General features: G+C 33.1%; 2 protein-coding genes across 2 annotated transcripts; both read left to right on the top strand.

Annotated features, from left to right (window-relative positions):
- The first annotated feature begins 1307 nt into the window (after positions 1-1307).
- Positions 1308-2765, top strand: LOC110618420 (polygalacturonase). The gene is made up of 4 exons (XM_021761550.1): positions 1308-1748; positions 1830-2119; positions 2210-2438; positions 2547-2765. The coding sequence occupies exons 1-4, from the start codon at positions 1308-1310 to the stop codon at positions 2763-2765; spliced, it is 1179 nt and encodes a 392-aa protein (XP_021617242.1).
- A 5150-nt stretch (positions 2766-7915) lies between these two features.
- LOC110618421 (polygalacturonase) lies at positions 7916-9374 on the top strand. Its single transcript, XM_021761551.1, has 4 exons — positions 7916-8356; positions 8438-8727; positions 8818-9046; positions 9156-9374. Exons 1-4 carry the CDS (start codon positions 7916-7918, stop codon positions 9372-9374), a joined length of 1179 nt encoding a protein of 392 aa, XP_021617243.1.
- The last annotated feature ends 11918 nt before the right edge of the window (positions 9375-21292 follow it).

Below are 21292 nucleotides of genomic sequence, written 5' to 3'. Positions count from 1 at the left end.
AACCAGTTATAAAGAATTCGTGAACCCACAGTACTAATCACTGAATGCAGATCTACCTACACAATTGCCATTTTAGCATCACAGGCTTCAGATTGACGACTTAATCGAGCTAGCATCACTCATGTTTGAATTTGTAAGTGATTAATTGACTTTTTTTTTTAATTATTATTGTTATCAATAGGTTCTTAATTGATAATGTGTAATCTGCTGTGAGTAATGTTGAGTTTAAACTGAAATAATTAATTAAATTGAATTAATTTACAATTTTAGTCTAATTTTATTTTATTTTTAATTTAGGTCAATTTATTTTCTTTTCATTTCAATTTGATTTTAATTTTAAAAAAATTAGGTTATTTCAATTTAGTTTAGGTTTAACCAAAAAATTATTATTAGCGAAACAATAAGTTTTTTTTTTAAAACTTAGCCAAACAATAAATTAAAACACTTTATTTAAATTTTTTAATACTAAAAATAAAGAATAAAATAAAATGATATTAAAAAATTTAATTGATTAAATTGAATCGAACTAAATTAAATTTATATTACAGGTGTTTACAGTATCATAAAATAATTTCAATTTTAGAGTTATATATATATATATATATATATATATATTCACTTTCTTTCATTTTTTTTTTTCTGATGACAAACGTCATTCTTTTTTTTTTTTCTTATGACAAACAGTTACAGACATGAACTCGCGAAGTAGAAACACTAGCTGAAAAACAAGCCTTAGAATCAAACTCTGACCAATTGAATTAATTGGGGAAATAAACTTAATGGAATTAAGGATAAAAAAATAAAATCCAAGCATTTACTCAGGGTAATAAAAAAATATACTAATTAAAGATCTTCCATATATTAAATGGTATAGTTTCCAATTCCGAAACGATGGAGAATTGCAAGATATGAATTTGCATATATCCATAATTTCATGCAAAAACCAAAAAAAGAAAAAAATTAAAATAAAATAAATGTGAGAGTCCTAATATAAGCATTCCTTTCTCTTCGGATGGATGCACAGTGCAAACTGCAATATGTACAAACCAATAGAAATTTCATGAAACTTTGCATTTTAGAAAGATCAAACACATTCATTACAAACCAAAAATAAACCTCTCAAATTTTGGCGCAAATTCCTTTCTTTCTAAAATTCATTTTTGGAAATTTTTTATTCATGTAATTAATCCAATAACAGGGTAACATTCCTATAAATGCCTCACAAAACCCTTTCAGCTCCACAGCCAAACAGTCTTCGTTCTCTGTGCACAGAACAAATCATTGCAGCTGCTTCATCAACACGAAAAATGGGCAGACAACATAGCTTTCCTTTCCTTGTTGCAATTCTCACCTATCTCTTTACTTCATCTTTATCAAATGCAGCACATTATAATGTCCTATATTATGGAGCCAAGCCTGATGGCAGAACTGATTCCACAAAAGCCTTTCTTGCTGCCTGGATACAAGCTTGTGGATCAGTTACGCCAGCCACCGTGTATGTGCCTGCAGGGAGGTTCTTTCTGCGAAATATAGTGTTCCAGGGTCCATGCAAGAATGGTGCAATATTATTTCGCATAGTTGGTACCCTTGTGGCTCCATCAGATTATCGAGTTATTGGTAATGCAGGGAATTGGCTTTTATTTCAGTTCGTCAATGGTGTTACAGTTTATGGTGGAGTTCTTGACGGACAAGGTCCTGCTTTGTGGGCTTGCAAGGCATCTGGCAGGAATTGCCCCACCGGTGCCACTGTAAGTTACTTTCGTAAATTAATTAAGAATTTCAAAGGTCAATGAAGTGATTAAGTATGGCAATGACTATTCTGTATGCAGTCACTGGCGTTTTCCAATTCAAATAATATAGCAATCAGTAGACTAATTTCACTGAATAGCCAAATGTTCCACATTGTCATCAATGGCTGCCACAACGTGAAAGTGCAAGGCGTGACCGTGTCTGCCTCCGGCAACAGCCCCAACACCGATGGCATTCACGTACAATTGTCGAGTAGTGTCGCAATCCTCAACTCCTGGATTGGAACTGGCGATGATTGTATCTCAATCGGTGCTGGCACCAGTAATATGTGGATTGAAAGAGTCGCATGTGGCCCTGGCCATGGAATCAGGTGATTAAATAAAACAAGGGAATTGATTAAACATAACGCATATGATATACTAAACAAGGGAATTGATTCAACGTGTGCGTTTCTGTGCAGTATTGGGAGCCTGGGAAAGGAACTTCAAGAGCCAGGAGTAGAGAATGTGATTGTTAAATCTGTTGTATTTACTGGAACTCAGAATGGATTGAGAATCAAGTCTTGGGCCAGGCCTAGCAATGGCTTCGTGAGAAACATACGTTTCCAAGATGCTGTTATGAAAAATGTCCAGAACCCAATTATCATCGACCAAAATTACTGTCCTAACAACATAAACTGCCCTAATCAGGTACGTGCAATAAGAAAAAATTTTCATCCTTTCTGCTATAGTACTGTTCTTTGAATGATTGCTTGAAAATTAACTCTAGAAAAATTCCTTTTTTTTTGTATTGATCAGGGATCTGGAATTAAAGTGAGTGATGTTGCATATCATGGTATCTGGGGATCATCAGCAACACCAGTGGCAGTGAAGTTTGATTGTAGTAGGAAGAGCCCATGCACTGGAATCTATCTGGGGGATGTGAATCTGACATACAGGAATCAGCCATCTGAAGCATCATGCAAAAATGCCGATGGAGTAGCTATTGGTTTCGTTCAGCCAAGTAGCTGTCTGTAGATACTTATTAAAAGGGTTGCTGCCTGAATCTTGTCTCATTTTAGTATTTGTTCCTAAAATTTGAAGTAGCTCATCGGTGAGCAGTGTCTATATATTTGCATGAGCGAGTGGTTTTTCCAGCACACTGGGGATGCTTGGAGCCCGGCTTTGCAATGATATGGACAAATTGAAATTCCATGCCATAATGAATTTGCTATTTTATTATTTTGATACATACATACATGTGTATATATTATTAAATAATTACACTACCGATAATCTTAGTGGTAACTATGCTTTTTCCTTGTTTTACCGTTAGATGGGTTATTCCCCTCCTTCCTATTTTTCTCTCTATTTATTAATAAAGTAATCTCTACATATATAATTCATTTATCACTTCTAAAATTATTTAGATTAGAAAAGAAAATCATGGAATTGAACTATATATAAAAAAAAAACTATATCTCTGTTATTGTAATGCCAACGTCAAACATTTGTTTTTAAATGCTAATGTCCTTGGTTCTCCACATGAGATTGAATTTAAGAATTAGGAGCAGTCAAAGAAAAAGACAGTTTTTCACATGAGCAAACTTAATTGACATGGAGCAATTAGTTTAGAATTTTATAGCATATTTAATCAGGTCTGACTTTTACTGTCGATATTCGATGGAGACTCACGATAACTTTTCGGAAAGGAAATTTCGAGATGCACGACTTTCAAATATGTGACAAGGGCCATAAGCCTATCACAAAGTTCGATATGAAAATTCCATCGTTTAGAAGGTCAATTTTGTATTTTCATTATTTTTTTAGATATTTTTATAATTTTACATATTAAGATTTTTTTTATTATAAATAGCATTTTTTACAAATTAGAGACTTACTTTCCAATCTTTGAAAAATTTCAATAAAATTGTTCGTCTTCTAACTTATATTTTCTCTTATATCATCTTAATCAAACGATATTAGTTAAAACTCCTAACGAAATCTAATTAATACTTTATTAATTGGAGAAATAAAATTAATGGAATTAAGGATAAAAAAATCAAATCCAAACATTTACTCGGTTAATAAAAAAATATATTAATTAAAGATCTTCCATATATTAAATGGTATAGTTTCCAATTTCGAAACGATGGAGAATTACAAGATATGAATTTGCATATATCCATAATTTCATGCAAAAACCAAAAAAAGAAAAAAATTAAAATAAAATAAATGTGAGCACTTTCTGTCCTAATATAAGCATTCCTTTCTCTTCGGATGGATGCACAGTGCAAACTGCAATGTGTACAAACCAATAGAAATTTCATGAAACTTTGCATTTTAGAAAGATCAAACACATTCATTACAAACCAAAAATAAACCTCTCAAATTTTGGCGCAAATTCCTTTCTTTCTAAAATTCATTTTTGGAAATTTTTTATTTCTAAAATTCATTTTTGGAAATTTTTTATTCATGTAATTAATCCAATAACAGGGTAACATTCCTATAAATGCCTCACAAAACCCTTTCTTTATTTTTAATTATTGCTTGCATTAATTAATTATTTCTTTCTTTATTTTTAATTATTTTTTTTCTTATTTTTAATTATTTTTTACCTTATTTATTTTTATTTAATTTATTGCCTTTTTTATTTTTTTAAATATTGCAATTTTAATTTTGATAAGTAGATCTAAAAAAAAAAAAGAAAATCCAGTTGCCTAAAAAAAAGAAAGAAAATCCAGTTGCCTAATTCGCAAGCCTTCGCTGGATTACTATCAAGTCCTTCCTCCGGTGGACCAATGAAACCCATGGAGGAAGCCTAATTAAGTAAGTATGGAAATCCAATAGAGCATTTTGAAAGCCCTTTACAAAAGTGAAGGGTCTAAAACTTTGTAATAATTTAGAACTACTTAATTAATTATTTTTATTGTGGGATGTAATTTAATTTTTTTTTTCTGTCTTATTTCTTATAACCTTTGGATTTAATTTTATTCTCGGCTCCTCTTCCTTTAGCTAAAGATTTAATTACTTTGTTAATTCTTTTACCCTTTTTATTTTATGCTTCACTAAAAAAATACATATAATTAAATTAATAAATTAAGTAACTCACTTAGTAATTTCTAAAATTAATATTTGTATGATGGGAAGGGTGTTTTACATTTATCATAAAAATGATTAAATAGTGATGACCTTAGTATAAGTTAACTATAAAATTGGACTTATGAAATTCCTCTTTACTATGCGCCAAATTTTAAACTTAGGAACTATGCATGCTTATATTCCCCCACTTTGGTGCAATTGAGCCATTGCACAAAATAAATTGAGTGACATGATTAATTAGGACAATTTAGTAATGTCTCTACCTTAAATTAAGTATAAATTTTGCATGCTCCGACTAATGGATGCGCATGAAATAAGTATTTTATATGATCAATGTGCGTATAATAAAATAGAAGTGCATATGCTTGAAAAGGGATCTCCTAATAAGACAAAATATAAGAATTAATGTAGGGAATTGGTATTGATTCTCAGGTGAATTTTAGGCAAGAAGGATATCTAACACTTTCCATCTCTCATATCCACTATTTCAAATCTAGACTATTGGATTATGGAGTATGAAAGATAATAAATCTTTGCTACAGGTAAATTGCTCAACTACGCCATTTTTTTGTTCATGCTTTTATTAAGGTGACAATTCTTTTTTCCTACTCTTCACCGAAGACTATAATATATGGATTATGTGGTAATATTATGAGAAGATGAGATTCTAACTGGTTAAAAGAATTCATGAACCTACAATACTAATCACTGAATGCAGATCTACCTACACAATTGCCATTTTAGCATCACAGGCTTCAGGTTGACGACTTAATCGATCACTCATGTTTCAATTTCTAAGCAATTAATTGACTTTTTTTTTATTATTATTATACAATAGGTTCTTAATTGGTAATGTGTAATCTGCTCGTTAGTAATATTGAGTTTAAACTGAAATAGTTGACTAAATTGAATTAATTTAAAATTTTAGTCTAATTTTATTTTATTTTTCATTTAGGTCAGTTTATTTTCTTTTCATTCCAATTTGATTTTAATTTTTAAAAAAATTAGATTATTTCAATTTAGTTTAGTTTTAACTAAAAAATTATTATTAGTAAAAAAAAAAATATGTTAAAACTCTTCATTTATATTTTTGGATATTAAAAATAAAGTATAAAAGAAAATGGTATTAAAAAATTTAATTGATTAAATTGAACTGAATCAAATTAAATTTATATTGTAGATCAATTTATTTTTTTCTCTCATTTAATTCGATTTAATTTTTATAAATTTCTAAAACTGGTTTCAATTATATTACAAAATCTTCTTAATTCATAGTATGTGCATAGGTGAATCCACTTTAGAAAGAATGAACATTGGTCCTTTTATATGAATATTATTAACCTTTTATGGTCTAAATATTTTTTTATATAAATTATTTATGGAGCTTATTTAATTGAATGAAGGTTGATTATTCTTTAATAAAAAGTAAATATATAAATTATTTTTATAATAATAATAATTATATAACTATTTAAATTTTGATGCCCTTTATATAATCCGCATCCTCCCCTAACGAGGAATGAATATGTCCCTCATGTCGAAATTGATATTATACTAAGTAATTAAAACCTAGTCATGTAATTATATTAGTGTTTTATTTTTTAACTAGGGAAATCTGAGTTTCCTATTAATTTGTATTTAAACTTGTACATTCATGTGATATAAATATTAGTTTAACACAATTATTATCAAAAACCTTATATTCAATTAAAATTTAATAGATGGAGTAGTAATTGGTTGGGGTGAGTATTCGATTGGCTCGGTTCATATCAAAATTTTGGTATTTATGAAAATTGAACTAAACTGATTTTGATGAGAAATTGAATTGAAATGAATCGAATCGAATCGGTCTGATTCAGTTCGATTCGATTCGGTTTGATTTGTTTGAATTTTTAATAAATTTTTTTATTTTTTACTCTTTATTTTTAGTATTTTAAAATTTAATTGAAATTTTTAGTATTTTAAAATTTAATTGAAATAATTTAATTTTAATATGATCTAATCTCTCTGTATTATTGAAAATAATATACTATTATCACTAATCGATTCGGTTTAATTTTTTTAATTTTTTTCTGATTAAAATCAAATCGAACTGAATCGAAATTTTTAAAATTAAAAATCAAATCGAATGAATAAAAACAAAACTAAAATTTTAAATTAATTTGATTCAGTTAATTTTTTCGATTTGAACCGAACACTACTCACCCGTGGATTACATAAGATAGGTCTTTATTTTTCACCATAAAATTGATTAATTTTATTAGAGGAGATAAATAGACTTAAATCCCAAACTATTTTCTAACCCTTAAAGACCTAGAAAACCAATCATGCTTTACTAATTAGCTAATAAATTGGTGTTTACAGTCCTGTAAAATAGTTTCAATTTTAGAGTTAGATATATATATATATATATATATATATTTACTTGCTTTCATTTTTTTTTTCTGATGACAAACAGTTACATACATAAACCCGCGAAATAGAAACACTATTGGAAAAATAAGTTTTAGAATCAAACTCTGACCAATTTAATTAATTGGAGAAATAAAATTAATGAAATTAAGGATAAAAAAATCAAATCCAAACATTTACTCGGTTAATAAAAAAATATATTAATTAAAGATCTTCCATATATTAAATGGTATAGTTTCAAATTCCGAAACGATGGAGAATTACAAGATATGAATTTGCATATATCCATAATTTCATGCAAAAAGCAAAAAAAGAAAAAAATTAAAATAAAATAAATGTGAGCACTTTCTGTCCTAATATAAGCATTCCTTTCTCTTCGGATGGATGCACAGTGCAAACTGCAATGTGTACAAACCAATAGAAATTTCATGAAACTTTGCATTTTAGAAAGATCAAACACATTCATTACAAACCAAAAATAAACCTCTCAAATTTTGGCGCAAATTCCTTTCTTTCTAAAATTCATTTTTGGAAATTTTTTATTATGTAATTAATCCAATAACAGCGTAACATTCCTATAAATGCCTCACAAAACCCTTTCAGCTCCACAGCCAAACAGTTTACGTTCTCTGTGCACAGAACAAATCATTACAGCTGCATCATCAACACAAAAAATGGGCAGACAACATAGCTTTCCTTTCCTTGTTACAATTCTCACCTATCTCTTTACTTCATCTTTATCTAATGCAGCATATTATAATGTCCTATATTATGGAGCCAAGCCTGATGGCAGAACTGATTCCACAAAAGCCTTTCTTGCTGCCTGGATACAAGCCTGTAGATCAGTTACGCCATCCACCGTGTATGTACCTGCAGGGAGGTTCTTTCTGCGAAATATAGTGTTCCAGGGTCCATGCAAGAATGGTGCAATATTATTTCGCATAGTTGGTACCCTTGTGGCTCCATCAGATTATCGAGTTATTGGTAATGCAGGGAATTGGCTTTTATTTCAGTTCGTCAATGGTGTTACAGTTTATGGTGGAGTTCTTGACGGACAAGGTCCTGCTTTGTGGGCTTGCAAGGCATCTGGCAGGAATTGCCCCACCGGTGCCACTGTAAGTTACTTTCGTAAATTAATTAAGAATTTCAAAGGTCAATGAAGTGATTAAGTATGGCAATGACTATTCTGTATGCAGTCACTGGCGTTTTCCAATTCAAATAATATAGCAATCAGTAGACTAATTTCACTGAATAGCCAAATGTTCCACATTGTCATCAATGGCTGCCACAACGTGAAAGTGCAAGGCGTGACCGTGTCTGCCTCCGGCAACAGCCCCAACACCGATGGCATTCACGTACAATTGTCGAGTAGTGTCGCAATCCTCAACTCCTGGATTGGAACTGGCGATGATTGTATCTCAATCGGTGCTGGCACCAGTAATATGTGGATTGAAAGAGTCGCATGTGGCCCTGGCCATGGAATCAGGTGATTAAATAAAACAAGGGAATTGATTAAACATAACGCATATGATATACTAAACAAGGGAATTGATTCAACGTGTGCGTTTCTGTGCAGTATTGGGAGCCTGGGAAAGGAACTTCAAGAGCCAGGAGTAGAGAATGTGATTGTTAAATCTGTTGTATTTACTGGAACTCAGAATGGATTGAGAATCAAGTCTTGGGCCAGGCCTAGCAATGGCTTCGTGAGAAACATACGTTTCCAAGATGCTGTTATGAAAAATGTCCAGAACCCAATTATCATCGACCAAAATTACTGTCCTAACAACATAAACTGCCCTAATCAGGTACGTGCAATAAGAAAAAATTTTCATCCTTTCTGCTATAGTACTGTTCTTTGAATGATTGCTTGAAAATTAACTCTAGAAAAATTCCTTTTTTTTTTGTATTGATCAGGGATCTGGAATTAAAGTGAGTGATGTTGCATATCATGGTATCTGGGGATCATCAGCAACACCAGTGGCAGTGAAGTTTGATTGTAGTAGGAAGAGCCCATGCACTGGAATCTATCTGGGGGATGTGAATCTGACATACAGGAATCAGCCATCTGAAGCATCATGCAAAAATGCCGATGGAGTAGCTATTGGTTTCGTTCAGCCAAGTAGCTGTCTGTAGATACTTATTAAAAGGGTTGCTGCCTGAATCTTGTCTCATTTTAGTATTTGTTCCTAAAATTTGAAGTAGCTCATCAGTGAGCAGTGTCTATATATTTGCATGAGCGAGTGGTTTTTCCAGCGCACTGGGGATTCTTGGAGCCCGGCTTTGCAATGATATGGACAAATTGAAATTCCATGCCATAATGAATTTGCTATTTTATTATTTTATAATTACACTAATTGAAATTCCATTACCGTTAGATGGGTTATTCCCCTCCGTACTATTTTTCTCTCTATTTATTAATAAAGTAATCTCTACTTATATAATTCATTTATCACTTCTAAAATTATTTAGATTAGAAAAGAAAATCATAGAATTCAAATATATATACAAAAAACTATATCTCTGTTATGGTAATGCCAACGTCAAACATTTGTTTTTAAACGCCAATGGCCATAGGTCTCCACATGGGATTGAATTTAAGAATTAGGAGCAGTCAAAGAAAAAGACAGTTCTTCACATGAGCAAACCTAACATATTCCCACTAATCTAAGTAGTCTCAATCCTCCCTAGTACAACATGGAAGAAATCTGTATGACGTGAAATGATTGAATATGCACTATAATGCACGTTGGCCTAACCGGAGGCTAACTCATACATGAAATTACATAAAATGCTATGAAAAACTCAAAATGAGCCTTTTATTTCTTTAATTGAGGTCCAATTTGTAATACATAATTATTGTACTTACATTTAGGAAGCTCATAATATAAAGAGGGAACCGACTCCATAAAATTATTAGTGGGAGTATGTAGGGGTGAGTATTCAGTCGGTTCAGTTCAAAATCGAACTGAACCAAATAAATCAAAAATTGAAATTTAGATATTTATGAAAATCAAATCGAACTGATTTTGATAAGAAATCGAATTGAATTGAATTGGTCTGATTCTGTTTAATCGGTTTGAATTTTTAATAAATTTTTTATTTTTTACACTTTATTTTTAATATTTTAAAATTTAATTGAAATATTTTAACTTTAATATGATCTAATTTATTTGTATTATTGAAAATAATATATTATTATCACTAATCGGTTCGGTTCGATTTTTTTTTATTTTTTCCTGATTAAAATCGAACCGAACCAAAATAACTGAAATATTTAAAATTAAAAATAGAACCGAACTGAAATGAATAAAAAATCAAACCGAATTTTTAAATTAATTCGATTCGATCAATTTTTTCAGTTTGAACCAAATACTGCTCACATCTAAGAGTATGTATGCACTGAGTGCGTTCTATAATTTATTTTTATAATAAATAGATACTTTATTTAATTTTTTTTTAAATGGGAATTGAGGATTGAAGGAGTAGAACTTGAGACCTCTCAGATTTATTTAGATACACTTAACAACAGATTAAGCCTGTGAGTGCTTAATTTTTTTCTTCTTATCTATCACAGTACTAACCTTTTTCAAAAAAAATAAAAATTCTAGTTAAAAGTGTAAAATTGAAATCCGTTTTTATTTATTTAAAGCTTTCGGATCTAAATTTATGCACATGTATTTTATATTGTCTTAAAAATCATTTGTCATTAATTTATTTCATGTAAACGTTGTTGGAGATATATTCGATTTGTTTCCCATAAAAATTTTAAGAAAATATTTTAGTATTATTTAGCATTTGACGAAAACTTTAGTACTTAAAAAAGGTAAATAAAAAAATTGAACTATTTTTAAAGAATAATATAATATATTTACACGTGTGAATAAAATGGGTGTAATATTTTTATTAAGGCATGAAAAATTGGAGATAAAATATTATATGCTTATCAAATCTCATTCTGATTTCAAGTTTCTTGATTGTAATAGTTAAATGTAATATGATTTTGTAGATTTATTAATTTTAAATTTATATATTTTGTATTATATAAATAGGTCGATTTGTTTAATTTAAACATGCTAACAAATACTGTCTTCTTTTATCTTTCTCGTGTGCTTAAATTGTTGTGATTAATTTATGCTTGCAATGTCTTCATCGTCCTCCTCTTCATTTTACTCTCAATTCTACGATTGAGTTACAATATTTTTCTGAATTTAAATGGGGAGATTGTCCTAATGATTGTCGCTCTACTAATAGATGCGTGGTTATCTAGACATCAAACAAACAAAACAACTATTGATTGCTCATCTACTAAAAGTGGATAAAAACCACTCACCAATGCTCCAACTCAAGCAAAGTGGATTTAGTTCTACTTTCAAAACTTATTTTTTTAAGTCGAACTCCAGCTACTTTATTGTGCCATCTATTTACGCAACAATCTTGTTTTCTATGCACGAAAAGAAATGCCATTGCAATATAAGTTCAACTCAAAGTACTCAACGTAATCAACTATTTAACCAAGTATATTACTCTCAAGTTATCTCAAACTATATTGCAAGTAATTTTTCACAAGTTTAATATAACTCAATATAATGCGAAAAAAAAAGAGGGTAGGATTAGAGAGATTAAACACTAAGATTTATAGTGGTTTTGCTCTAATTAGTCTATAGTTAATCTCTCAAAGTTTCTTTTTGAATTTTAACTTCCAATATCTTCTCTTTTTAATGGGTAAGAGACAAACATTTTATATTCATAAAACATCACTAGGTAATTGCAACCCTTTACAAGTGTCTCCTTAATACTCTAACTCTTCAAGTTTCATTAGGCGATTGAACAATCCATATAAGTAGCAATTAATGTTGGTTTTTCACTCAACTCGCTTAATACAAATAAAATCTAAAAGGATGAGAGAGTAGACTTGTGAATAGAGCACAATAAATGTCACACTCGACTCTTCTAAAATTATAGGAAGAAAAGTATTTTTTATTTTTTTACTTTCTATGTAATAGGATACAAGGATTATATAGTAAAAGATATGATCAATTATACTTATGATTATGCTATCAATTATCGCCTAGAATCATGTTAGGATTATGCTAATTATGGTAATGTTAATAACTGATTAATTACAATTATGGCAGAATATTCTTTCGAACAGACTCTACTCTCTAGAGATAAAAACATACCAATCCATTCACTCTAACTAAGATGGGACAACTTAATTACAGACAATAAAAATATTTTTGCTAACATTATTCATAAAAAAACTTAATATAGTACATAAATTTAGCAAATAATTTATTATATAAAAAGTATAAATTAAAATACTAACAAGTAAATTCTCTAATATTGATAAAAGTAGATTGAATATGTAACTGCATATTATAGTTTTATCTAAAATTCTTTTTTTTTTTCTAATGTATATATTAATTATATAAACTCTACAACTTTTAATTAGCTTCAACAAAATTATTTTGAAGAAACTTATTATAAATGTAATTTCACTTTGACACTATAAGAAATTGAATTTTTAGTGATTATAATTTAACAAAGGGCGTCAAAAATAATAGCAATTGAATATTTTGAAGAACTAATTTTAATTCCCTTCGCAAAATTATATATTTTTTGGTACAGATAAAACTTCTCATCGCTATTAATCAAAGAGCCCCGTCCTTGTTTCTCCTAAAACACAATTCATTTCCACCATATTTTGCCTCTATTATCATTTAAAAAAATAAATTAAATAATCAAAGAATCTCCTCTCTTCTTCTCCAAAAACGACGTCATTTAAAGAGTGCATTATCTGCTCTTTGTCATCTTTGTTTTCAACCGAAACCTAGATGAGAGTTTGTCGTTCTTCCACACAGAGAGAGAGCAAAGGAGTGAAGCGGCTAGACATCGTCCATTGGCGATCGAGTAGGATCTCCATCACTGATCCATACTGAAAGTGAGATTACTATCTGTTGAGGTTGGTTGTTTGAAGGTCAAAATGCCCGGTGAGCTTTGATATTTTGGTCTTTATTATTTTCTTTTTTTTTTTTTTGCTTCTAGTTATGGAATTAGATGAGGTAAATGATAGATTTTTATATGAAATTGAATGGGCTCAGTTTGATTTTTCTTAGGATGACCCAGTGATAAAGGACTTATTACACTCCATTAGGTGTTTTAACTAATATCGTTTGGTTAAGACAATATAAGAGAAAATATAGGTTATAAGACGAAAGTCTTATTGAAATTCTTCAAAAGTTGAAAAGTGAGTTTTTAATAGCTAAAGGAAGCTATTTATAATAGAAAAACTCTAATATGTAAAATTATAAAAATATCCAAAAAAATAATTAAAATACAGAATTGACGTCCTAAACGATGAAATTTTCATATCGAATATTGTGACAGGCCTATTGTCCTCGTTACACTTTTGAAAGTCGTGCGTCTCAAAATTCCCTTTTCGAAAAGCTATCATGGGTCTCAATCGGACGTCGGCAGTAAAAGTTAGACCCTGTCCAAGTCTATCGTAAAATTCAAGTCTATCATAAAGTCCAAGGCTAATTGCTCCTTGTCAATATTAGTTTTAGATATCCCACATATCTCAATTTATGAGATCAGTTGCTTACTCTAATAGGAAAGAACATAATATATATCAATTTTAACAGTTTTAATCATTATCCAATCATGATAAGAATAATTATCAGAAATATTTGGAGACATTACTTAAATACAATAAGAATCTCACAATTATAACCACATTATAATTTTCTTTGCACAATAATATAATTTCATGGACTTTAATTTTACTCGAGGTTCAATTAAATTAATACTAAATATAAATAATAGTCTTTACATAATTTATTTAAATACTTAAAATATATGAAAAATAATATCCAACTACAGCCGAAAAAATTTATGTAGAGCATATTACTAACATATACACAATAATATAAGTATTTAGCATTACAACATAATGAAATGATTATGATACAATCTTAAGAAGATGATGGCCATAAAGGAATCTTCAAAATTCCAAGCAACAAATTACAAAGCTTTAGCTTCCGCCGTAACTTCAAAAACAAAGGAACATAAAACTGCATTAGCTTTTTTTTTTTCTGTGTCTTATCTTTACTACTTTATTATTGGGTCATTGTACTTCATTCATCTTATATTGATCTTAAGCACAACAAGTGAATCGGGTGATTAACTACTTCATTCAGTGAATGACTATAACCATACACTACAAGTTCTAGTTTTGGTTTACAAATTACCATACGATGATGTAGTAGGCTTACATAATATTAATATTTTTAAAACTAAAATAAATTACAACTTTAATTTATTACAAAATTAAAAACTAACCTTAATTCTTTTGATTAAATTCAAAAGTGAGGAAGAGGCTTCGAAAATTAAGGGACTGTGTGGTGGCGGCCGCGAGCGTCGTGGAGCATCGTGCAGCATTGCGTCGTGGAAGGGCAACGTCGTGCGGCGTCCCATCGCGAAGAAGAACATGGGCGTTACGAGGGGTGGCAACGTCGACATCAGCATTATCGTAGGAGTTGTCAGAATCTTCAACGTCGGCGACGGTAGCATGGGAGAGGAGATGACAACAAAAATGTGTGGGGAGAAAGAGAAAGTGCAGCAGCTGGCTCTTTTGAAATGAAAGAGATGTCAGAGTTTTTTATTTTAACTAGGGGTGACCATTCGGTCGGTTCGGTTTAAAATCGAACTGAATCGAATAAATTGAAAATTAAAATTTTAGTGTTTATGAAAACTGAATCGAACCGATTTTGGTCAGAAATCGAATCGAACCGAACCGGTTTGATTCGGTTTGATTCGATTCGGTTTGATCGATTTCGATTTTTAATAATTTTTTTATTTTTTATACTTTATTTTTAATATTTTAAAATTTAATTTCTCTATATTATTGAAAAAACATATTATTATCCGGTTCGGTTCGGTTTTTTCGATTTTTTTTATCAAAACTGAAGCCAACGGAAATAACCGAAATTTCTAAAATTAAAAATCAAACCGAATCAAAATGTATAAAAATCTAAATTAAAATTTTAAATCAATTCAATTCGATCGATTTTTTCAATTTGAACCGAATACTGCTCATCCCTAATTTTAACTAATTCTTTTAACATTTCGGAAGAATTAGCGGTTTTTTGTTTTAACTATTCTTTTAATATTTCGGACGGATTAAATTCGAAAACATCAAAGGACTTAAAATTTTTATTTTTTTTTTGAAAAACAATTAAAAATTTCAGGTTTTGTATATTATACAATAATTATCTAAATATTAATTATTTTAAAAAATAATCAAAGAAACATGGATTATTATGAATTTTTGGAAGATTATATATATATAGATGCATATTTATTTTATTTTGATGGGTATGTATGTGTGAAATGTGAATTAAGAAATTCAGAGAGATGTGAAGTTGTGAACTAAGAACTGTAAAAGAAAAGCAAAGCAGGCTAAGCATGTTTTCGGAGTAACTTTACATGGTTATTAACAAAAATAAAGGAAAAAGTATCCAATTTATAGTTAGGCAGTTAATTAATACGACCAATAAAATAATTTTGGTTTATCTATATTAAATTATTAAAAAATTACAAAAAAGAAAAATTATATATATATATATATATAAATTTACTATGAATTCCTGATTTTAATGAAATTCACTACTACTCTAATTAAAATATCCCTCATAATTTTAAAATAAAATTATTTTTGGATTTTAATGAAATTTACTACTAACTTCTTATAATTCTTAATTCTAATTAAAATATCCCTCATAATTTCAAAATAGAACTATTAGGTCCTTCTGTTAGAGACCGTTAATTGCTCCCATTAATTTTATGTGAAATGTTTGAAATAGCCTTCATCTATCCTCTAATTTGCAATGTTACACTCTCTCCAACCCTTGCAATTCTATACCAATTTTAACTTAGTTCAATCCACCATTTCCCTCATAGAAATTTTTTAAAATCAATAAATCTCTCAACCAAGCAATAACCAACACTACAAAGAGCATCTCATCTAATAGAAGGAGAGATTTCACTTTAATCCAATTATAATTTACAAAATACAATCCATCAACACAATTTGAAAGTAAAATAATATAAATTATTCATACATAATAGCAATCAAAACTGAGAAGCAATCGCCGCTCAAATTTGGAGCTAGCGACAGTCGGTTGAGAGTGAGACGAGATGGAGAGGAGCTTTCGAGAGAGATGATATTGCAATGGAAGATGAAGGTCAGTGATAGTCGGCTGAGAGTGAGACGGGAAGGAGAGGAGCTTTTGAGGGGGATGATGTTGCAATGGCCAATGAAGGCCAGCGATAGTCGGTTGAGAGTGAGACAGGATGGAGAGGAACTTTCAGGGAGATGATATTGCAATGACCGATGAAGGCCAGCACGGTCGACTGAGGGTGAAAAAGAATGGAGAGGAGCAATCGGCGGAGATGATGTTAAAACGATCGATGATCAGTAGAGAATAAGATGGGATAGAGATGAGCCATCGGTTGAATGACAAGTGAAAGAGAACTCTAATATAAAAAGGGAGGAGATGGCGTAGGGATTCAATGAGGCATATGCATTGTGGAAATGTCAATAATAGAAGCGCGAGAGCCAAAAGAGAGGGCAATAGATGAAAAGGAGATGAAGGAGAAACATGGGGAGAGAAAAAGGGAAAGGATGTGGTCTTAGCAAATAAATCTAAGGGTGATTTTGTAATTTTTTAATACTCTCTCTCCTTTGATTATGATTATATTGATAGGCTAACCGAATATTGAGTTGAAACAAAGTAGTAGTGCTTCATAGAGCTCCGGAAATAAGGGAAGAAGAAGAATGGAGGCAGCTTCCTCTACTACGTTACTTCCTCATGTGCCTTTCAGATTAATTTCAACCCTTTTGTGGTCGTTTCCTTTTAATACATTTTTTTTTCTTTAGGTTGCTAATATATCTATTATTTATTTATTCTAAATGGATAAGTTCTCTCCATCTTTGAATTTCTTTTCTCCCTAATTTGCAGTCCCAATTTTCCCTCTTATTGGATTGTTGAATGAGTTCTGTTATTCTGAAATCCAGAAAATAGAATTTTTTAGTGTGTGTGTGCTTAGCCCGGAAAGTTCACTCCTCCTTTATTCCTTTTCCTTTTGTTTTCTAGTAATGTATAACCGCATTCATGCTACAGTGTCACCTGTCTCTGTCACTCAAGCCGTACATACGGACGGGTCAGAGCACCTCTCCACACCCGACGGTCATTTAATTCCCCCGGCGCACATGGTGGCAGGGCTGTGAAGTGACTGGACTTACTTCCTTTACCTTCTATCACATCACCGGGCCAGACTTTTTATGGGTAGGCCCGCGTGCATAGTCAATGTTGGACCGACCTACCTGTGTATGACTTGATGGGTTTTGGGCTCGTATTGTAATACCCGGCTAGAGTCCGGCATCGGAATTCCTGTAGTCTGATGGAATCTCGGGTGTCGGAACCCTCTAGAAGGGTCATACATATGTTTTAAAGAATGTTTAAGTATGTTTTCACAGAGTTTTAAGGTTTTCAAGGGTTAGAGAAGTGAGTGTTTGAAAGAAAAGCACTAAGGAAGAACTGCAAAGGTTCGGCCGCCGAAGGTCACTTTCGGCCGCCGAACTTGCATGGCTTTCGGATCTCACGTTTGGCCGCCGAAGGTGGACTGGCCACCCATCTTTAAAAGGGCCCTAGGTCGGTCAAATGGGTAAGTTTGCTTCCCATTTCGCCAGACCTAGGTGAGATCATGCTCTTCCTTAGCTTAGTTTTGTGTTTTTTCAAATCTTCCAAGGTTTTGATGAGTTTTTATGGATTTGTGAAGTTTTAAGCAAAAAGGAGCAAAGTTTGAAGTTTGGAGCTTTGAGTGAGGATTTTGCCATAACTCTACGTTAGAGGCTTCCAACCTCAAGTGTTCCAAGAGGTAAGGGATAGATCCGAAGCTTTTACTATGTTTTTTTAAAGGTTTTATGGAAGATTATGGGGTAGTACGCATGAGTAGGGTTCTAGGAGATTTTTAGAGTTTTTGATGTTCAAGCATGTTTATGTGTTAGATGTTGTGTTTGTTGGGGTTATAGGCTAGTTTTAGACCCCTTTGAGCATGTCCAAGTGTATATGCATGTTGAGGAGTTGTGTGTGCATGTTGGGAGAGGGATAGGAGGAGGTGTGCATGAAGCAGAGCAGGTTTCTGCCCTTCGAGCGAAACCAGGTTCGGCCGTCGAAGGGAGGTTCGGCCGCCGAAAGCCTTGAGGAGGTGGCTTCTGCTGCCGAAGGCTGCTTCCGAAAGTCCTGTCATGCACATTCGGCCGCCGAAAGTGCCGCCGAAGGTTGAGTTTCGTCTCTGGACGAGACGTTCGGGCGCCGAAGGTGCACCCGAAGGTGTAGGTATAGGACTTTCGGCCGCCGAAAGTAGAGGTTCGGCCGCCGAAAGTAGGTGAGTTTCGTTTCTGGAAGGGAGTTTCGGCCGCCGAACCTGCCGCCGAAAGTGCCCTGTCCAGTTGGCTTTTGCATGTGTTATGTGATAGTTAGAGGGCTTTTGGGGGAGTTCTTAGAACTGTTATGGAGTGAGTTTCGTCCCTCATCTGAGTCCACTTGTGTAGGAACGGACCAGAGAAACCAGGGAGATCAGCAGTGAGCACTGCTCCGGAACCTGCAAAGTCAGTCTACAGTCAGCCAGATGTGAGTGGGACTAACTATGCATATTTTAAATTCAAGCATGTTTTAGCATGAGTCATGCATCATAATTGCCATAATGTTAGGATGGTTAAAATACAAGATAATAATGGATGAGCATGAGATATTAGGTTGTTGCATTAGTATTCACGAAAGTGTTGCATTGCATAATTTGATGAGTATGCGGATGAATGTTGGATGATCCTTTAGCCCTCAGTTTGGTATGCTATGACATGATATGAATTAAGTAAAGAGTCAAGCATGATAAGTGTGAGCAGGGAGGCCTAACCGCCCCTGTTAGTAAAGTTAGATAGCCAGGAGGCCTCATCGCCCTGGTAAAATGTTTTCAGAAAACAGTCAGAGAAGGCCTAATCGCCCTGACAAAACCTTTACAGAAAATGAAGTCCTGGAAGAGGCCTAATCGCCCCAGGCACTGTGCTTAGGTAAGTACGATATGTGAGTCAGTTATGTGGAGGGCTATAGGTGACAACTTCTTCCTTGATGTATATGGTTGTGAGGTGCTGCATGGCATAAAGACATCTGTTTTATAAACTGTTTTATATAGCTCCTGCTCACTAGGCTATAGAAGCTCACCCCTCTCCCCTATCCCCAGTTGTACAGGTTCAGAGTACAGAGAGATGTAAGAAGAGTACAGGAAGAACGTAAAGAGATGTATGTAATAGATAGTATGGACATGTAAATGTAAGAGATAAGGAAATGTACAGTGTATAGATGGTGCTTGATTGTTAAGAGTTGTATCCCTTTAAGTTTGTACATGATCTTATGTAAATGATTTATGTTTATGTATGAAAAGCCCGGCTTAACATAGTATGAGTTAGAGCTGCCTTGAGCTAAGATGAGAGCTCTGGCAGCCGTAGAGAAAGAAAAGTTTTAAATGTTTACAGCAAATGGATGATCATGTATGGGATTTCACAGATACACAGAGTTCACAGTAGGCTTACTACGGGTCTAGGCGGCCTTAAGCCGATCTGGATCCTAGTGCCGGTAGCAGTTCGGTTTCCGGGCTGTTACAGAGTGGTATCAGAGCAGTTAGGTTCACATGGTCGGACCTAGATGGTTAGAGATGGGTTCATAGAGGTTAGAGTGAGTCAAGCACCAGAGGAAGACATGTCCATAAGGATAGGATGTTAGTCTTATGATGTGGAGTGCCATGAGTCATGCATGTGCATTTTTTTTATGTGATGCATGTTAGATGTTCATGTGTTTCACATGGAATATGAGTCATTGATGTGTATGCTCAGATAGTTAAGATGAGAGGAACGCGTCGATCTGCAAGATTGACTGAAGTACCACCAGGAAGTGAGGGTACAACGGCTCGTCCTCCCGCATTGCCAAGGGCAAGGAGACACAGGTTAAGTAGGGAGGGAACGTCACCAGACCCTAGAAGGTCTTCTGATGAGAGCAGAAGGGGAGTAGCTAGAGGAGACAGATCAGAAGAAGTTCGAGAGGTTATGGATGGTGATCGGAGTAGAGATGAGAGTATGGGTATAGGAGGGACAGAAGAAGGTATGGGGGAGTCTCAGGGAGGTGCACAGGGCCCAGGGTATCCGATGGGAGGTACGTCGGATTACTCCAGTTTTGCCCCATATTCACCCCACCTGCCATATATGCCCTATCCTCCATTCTATCCACCATATCACATGTATCCACCCCCACCACATCATCCAAGGACAGCATACCCTGAACCAAGAGAAACAGTACCTCCACCACCACCAGAACCAGTAGCCCCTGTTGTTGAAACACAACAGCAGCCCAGCTCATCCAAGGGAGATAAGGTGAAGATGACTGACTACTTGAAGTTGGACGCTCCGAAATTCAATACAGGAGATGATCCCTTTGAGTATCTCAATGCAGTAAGGATGATAACGAGTGAGTTGGGAGCTGATGAGGGCAGAGCCATCGAAATGGCAGGGTTCACATTAAAATGTAAGAAAGCTAGAGAATGGTTTAAGCATTATGTGGCCCCTAGGTTAGACAGTATGACATGGGAAGAGTTTGCCAATGAATTTGCCGGGTGGGCTTTTCCTGATAGTGCCAGAGAAAGGAAGATGGTGGAATTTGAACAGCTCCGACAGACGGAAGAAATGAGTGTGGATGAGTATACGGACAAGTTTTTGGACTTGTTCCAGTATGTAGGACAAGCATATGACACGGAGAAGAAGAAAGCGAGGAGATATGCCATGAGGTTACATCCTCGGTATTTCTCTTTGATTCAGGCAGCGGATAAAGAGAGTTTTCACTCCATTGTTGATGCAGCAAGGATGATGGAGGCAAGTGTCAGTTTTCAAGGGACAGACAAGCCATCTGTGGCACAGTCTTTAGATCCCAAGAACTTGGAGA

The sequence above is a fragment of the Manihot esculenta genome, chromosome 7, assembly GCF_001659605.2.
Source record: "Manihot esculenta cultivar AM560-2 chromosome 7, M.esculenta_v8, whole genome shotgun sequence".
Taxonomy (NCBI): Eukaryota; Viridiplantae; Streptophyta; class Magnoliopsida; order Malpighiales; family Euphorbiaceae; genus Manihot; species Manihot esculenta.
Note: the sequence above shows the minus strand (reverse complement) of the source record. Positions and strands in the feature narration are given on the sequence as shown.

Bases quoted from the DNA above. Each gene is read 5' to 3' on its own strand.
- LOC110618420 (XM_021761550.1), top strand. From the start codon at position 1,308: ATGGGCAGACAACATAGCTTTCCTTTCCTTGTTGCAATTCTCACCTAT. The intron at 1,749-1,829 runs GTAAGTTACTTT...TTCTGTATGCAG, and splicing joins ATTGCCCCACCGGTGCCACT to TCACTGGCGTTTTCCAATTC. The intron at 2,439-2,546 runs GTACGTGCAATA...TGTATTGATCAG, and splicing joins ACATAAACTGCCCTAATCAG to GGATCTGGAATTAAAGTGAG.
- LOC110618421 (XM_021761551.1), top strand. From the start codon at position 7,916: ATGGGCAGACAACATAGCTTTCCTTTCCTTGTTACAATTCTCACCTAT. The intron at 8,357-8,437 runs GTAAGTTACTTT...TTCTGTATGCAG, and splicing joins ATTGCCCCACCGGTGCCACT to TCACTGGCGTTTTCCAATTC. The intron at 9,047-9,155 runs GTACGTGCAATA...TGTATTGATCAG, and splicing joins ACATAAACTGCCCTAATCAG to GGATCTGGAATTAAAGTGAG.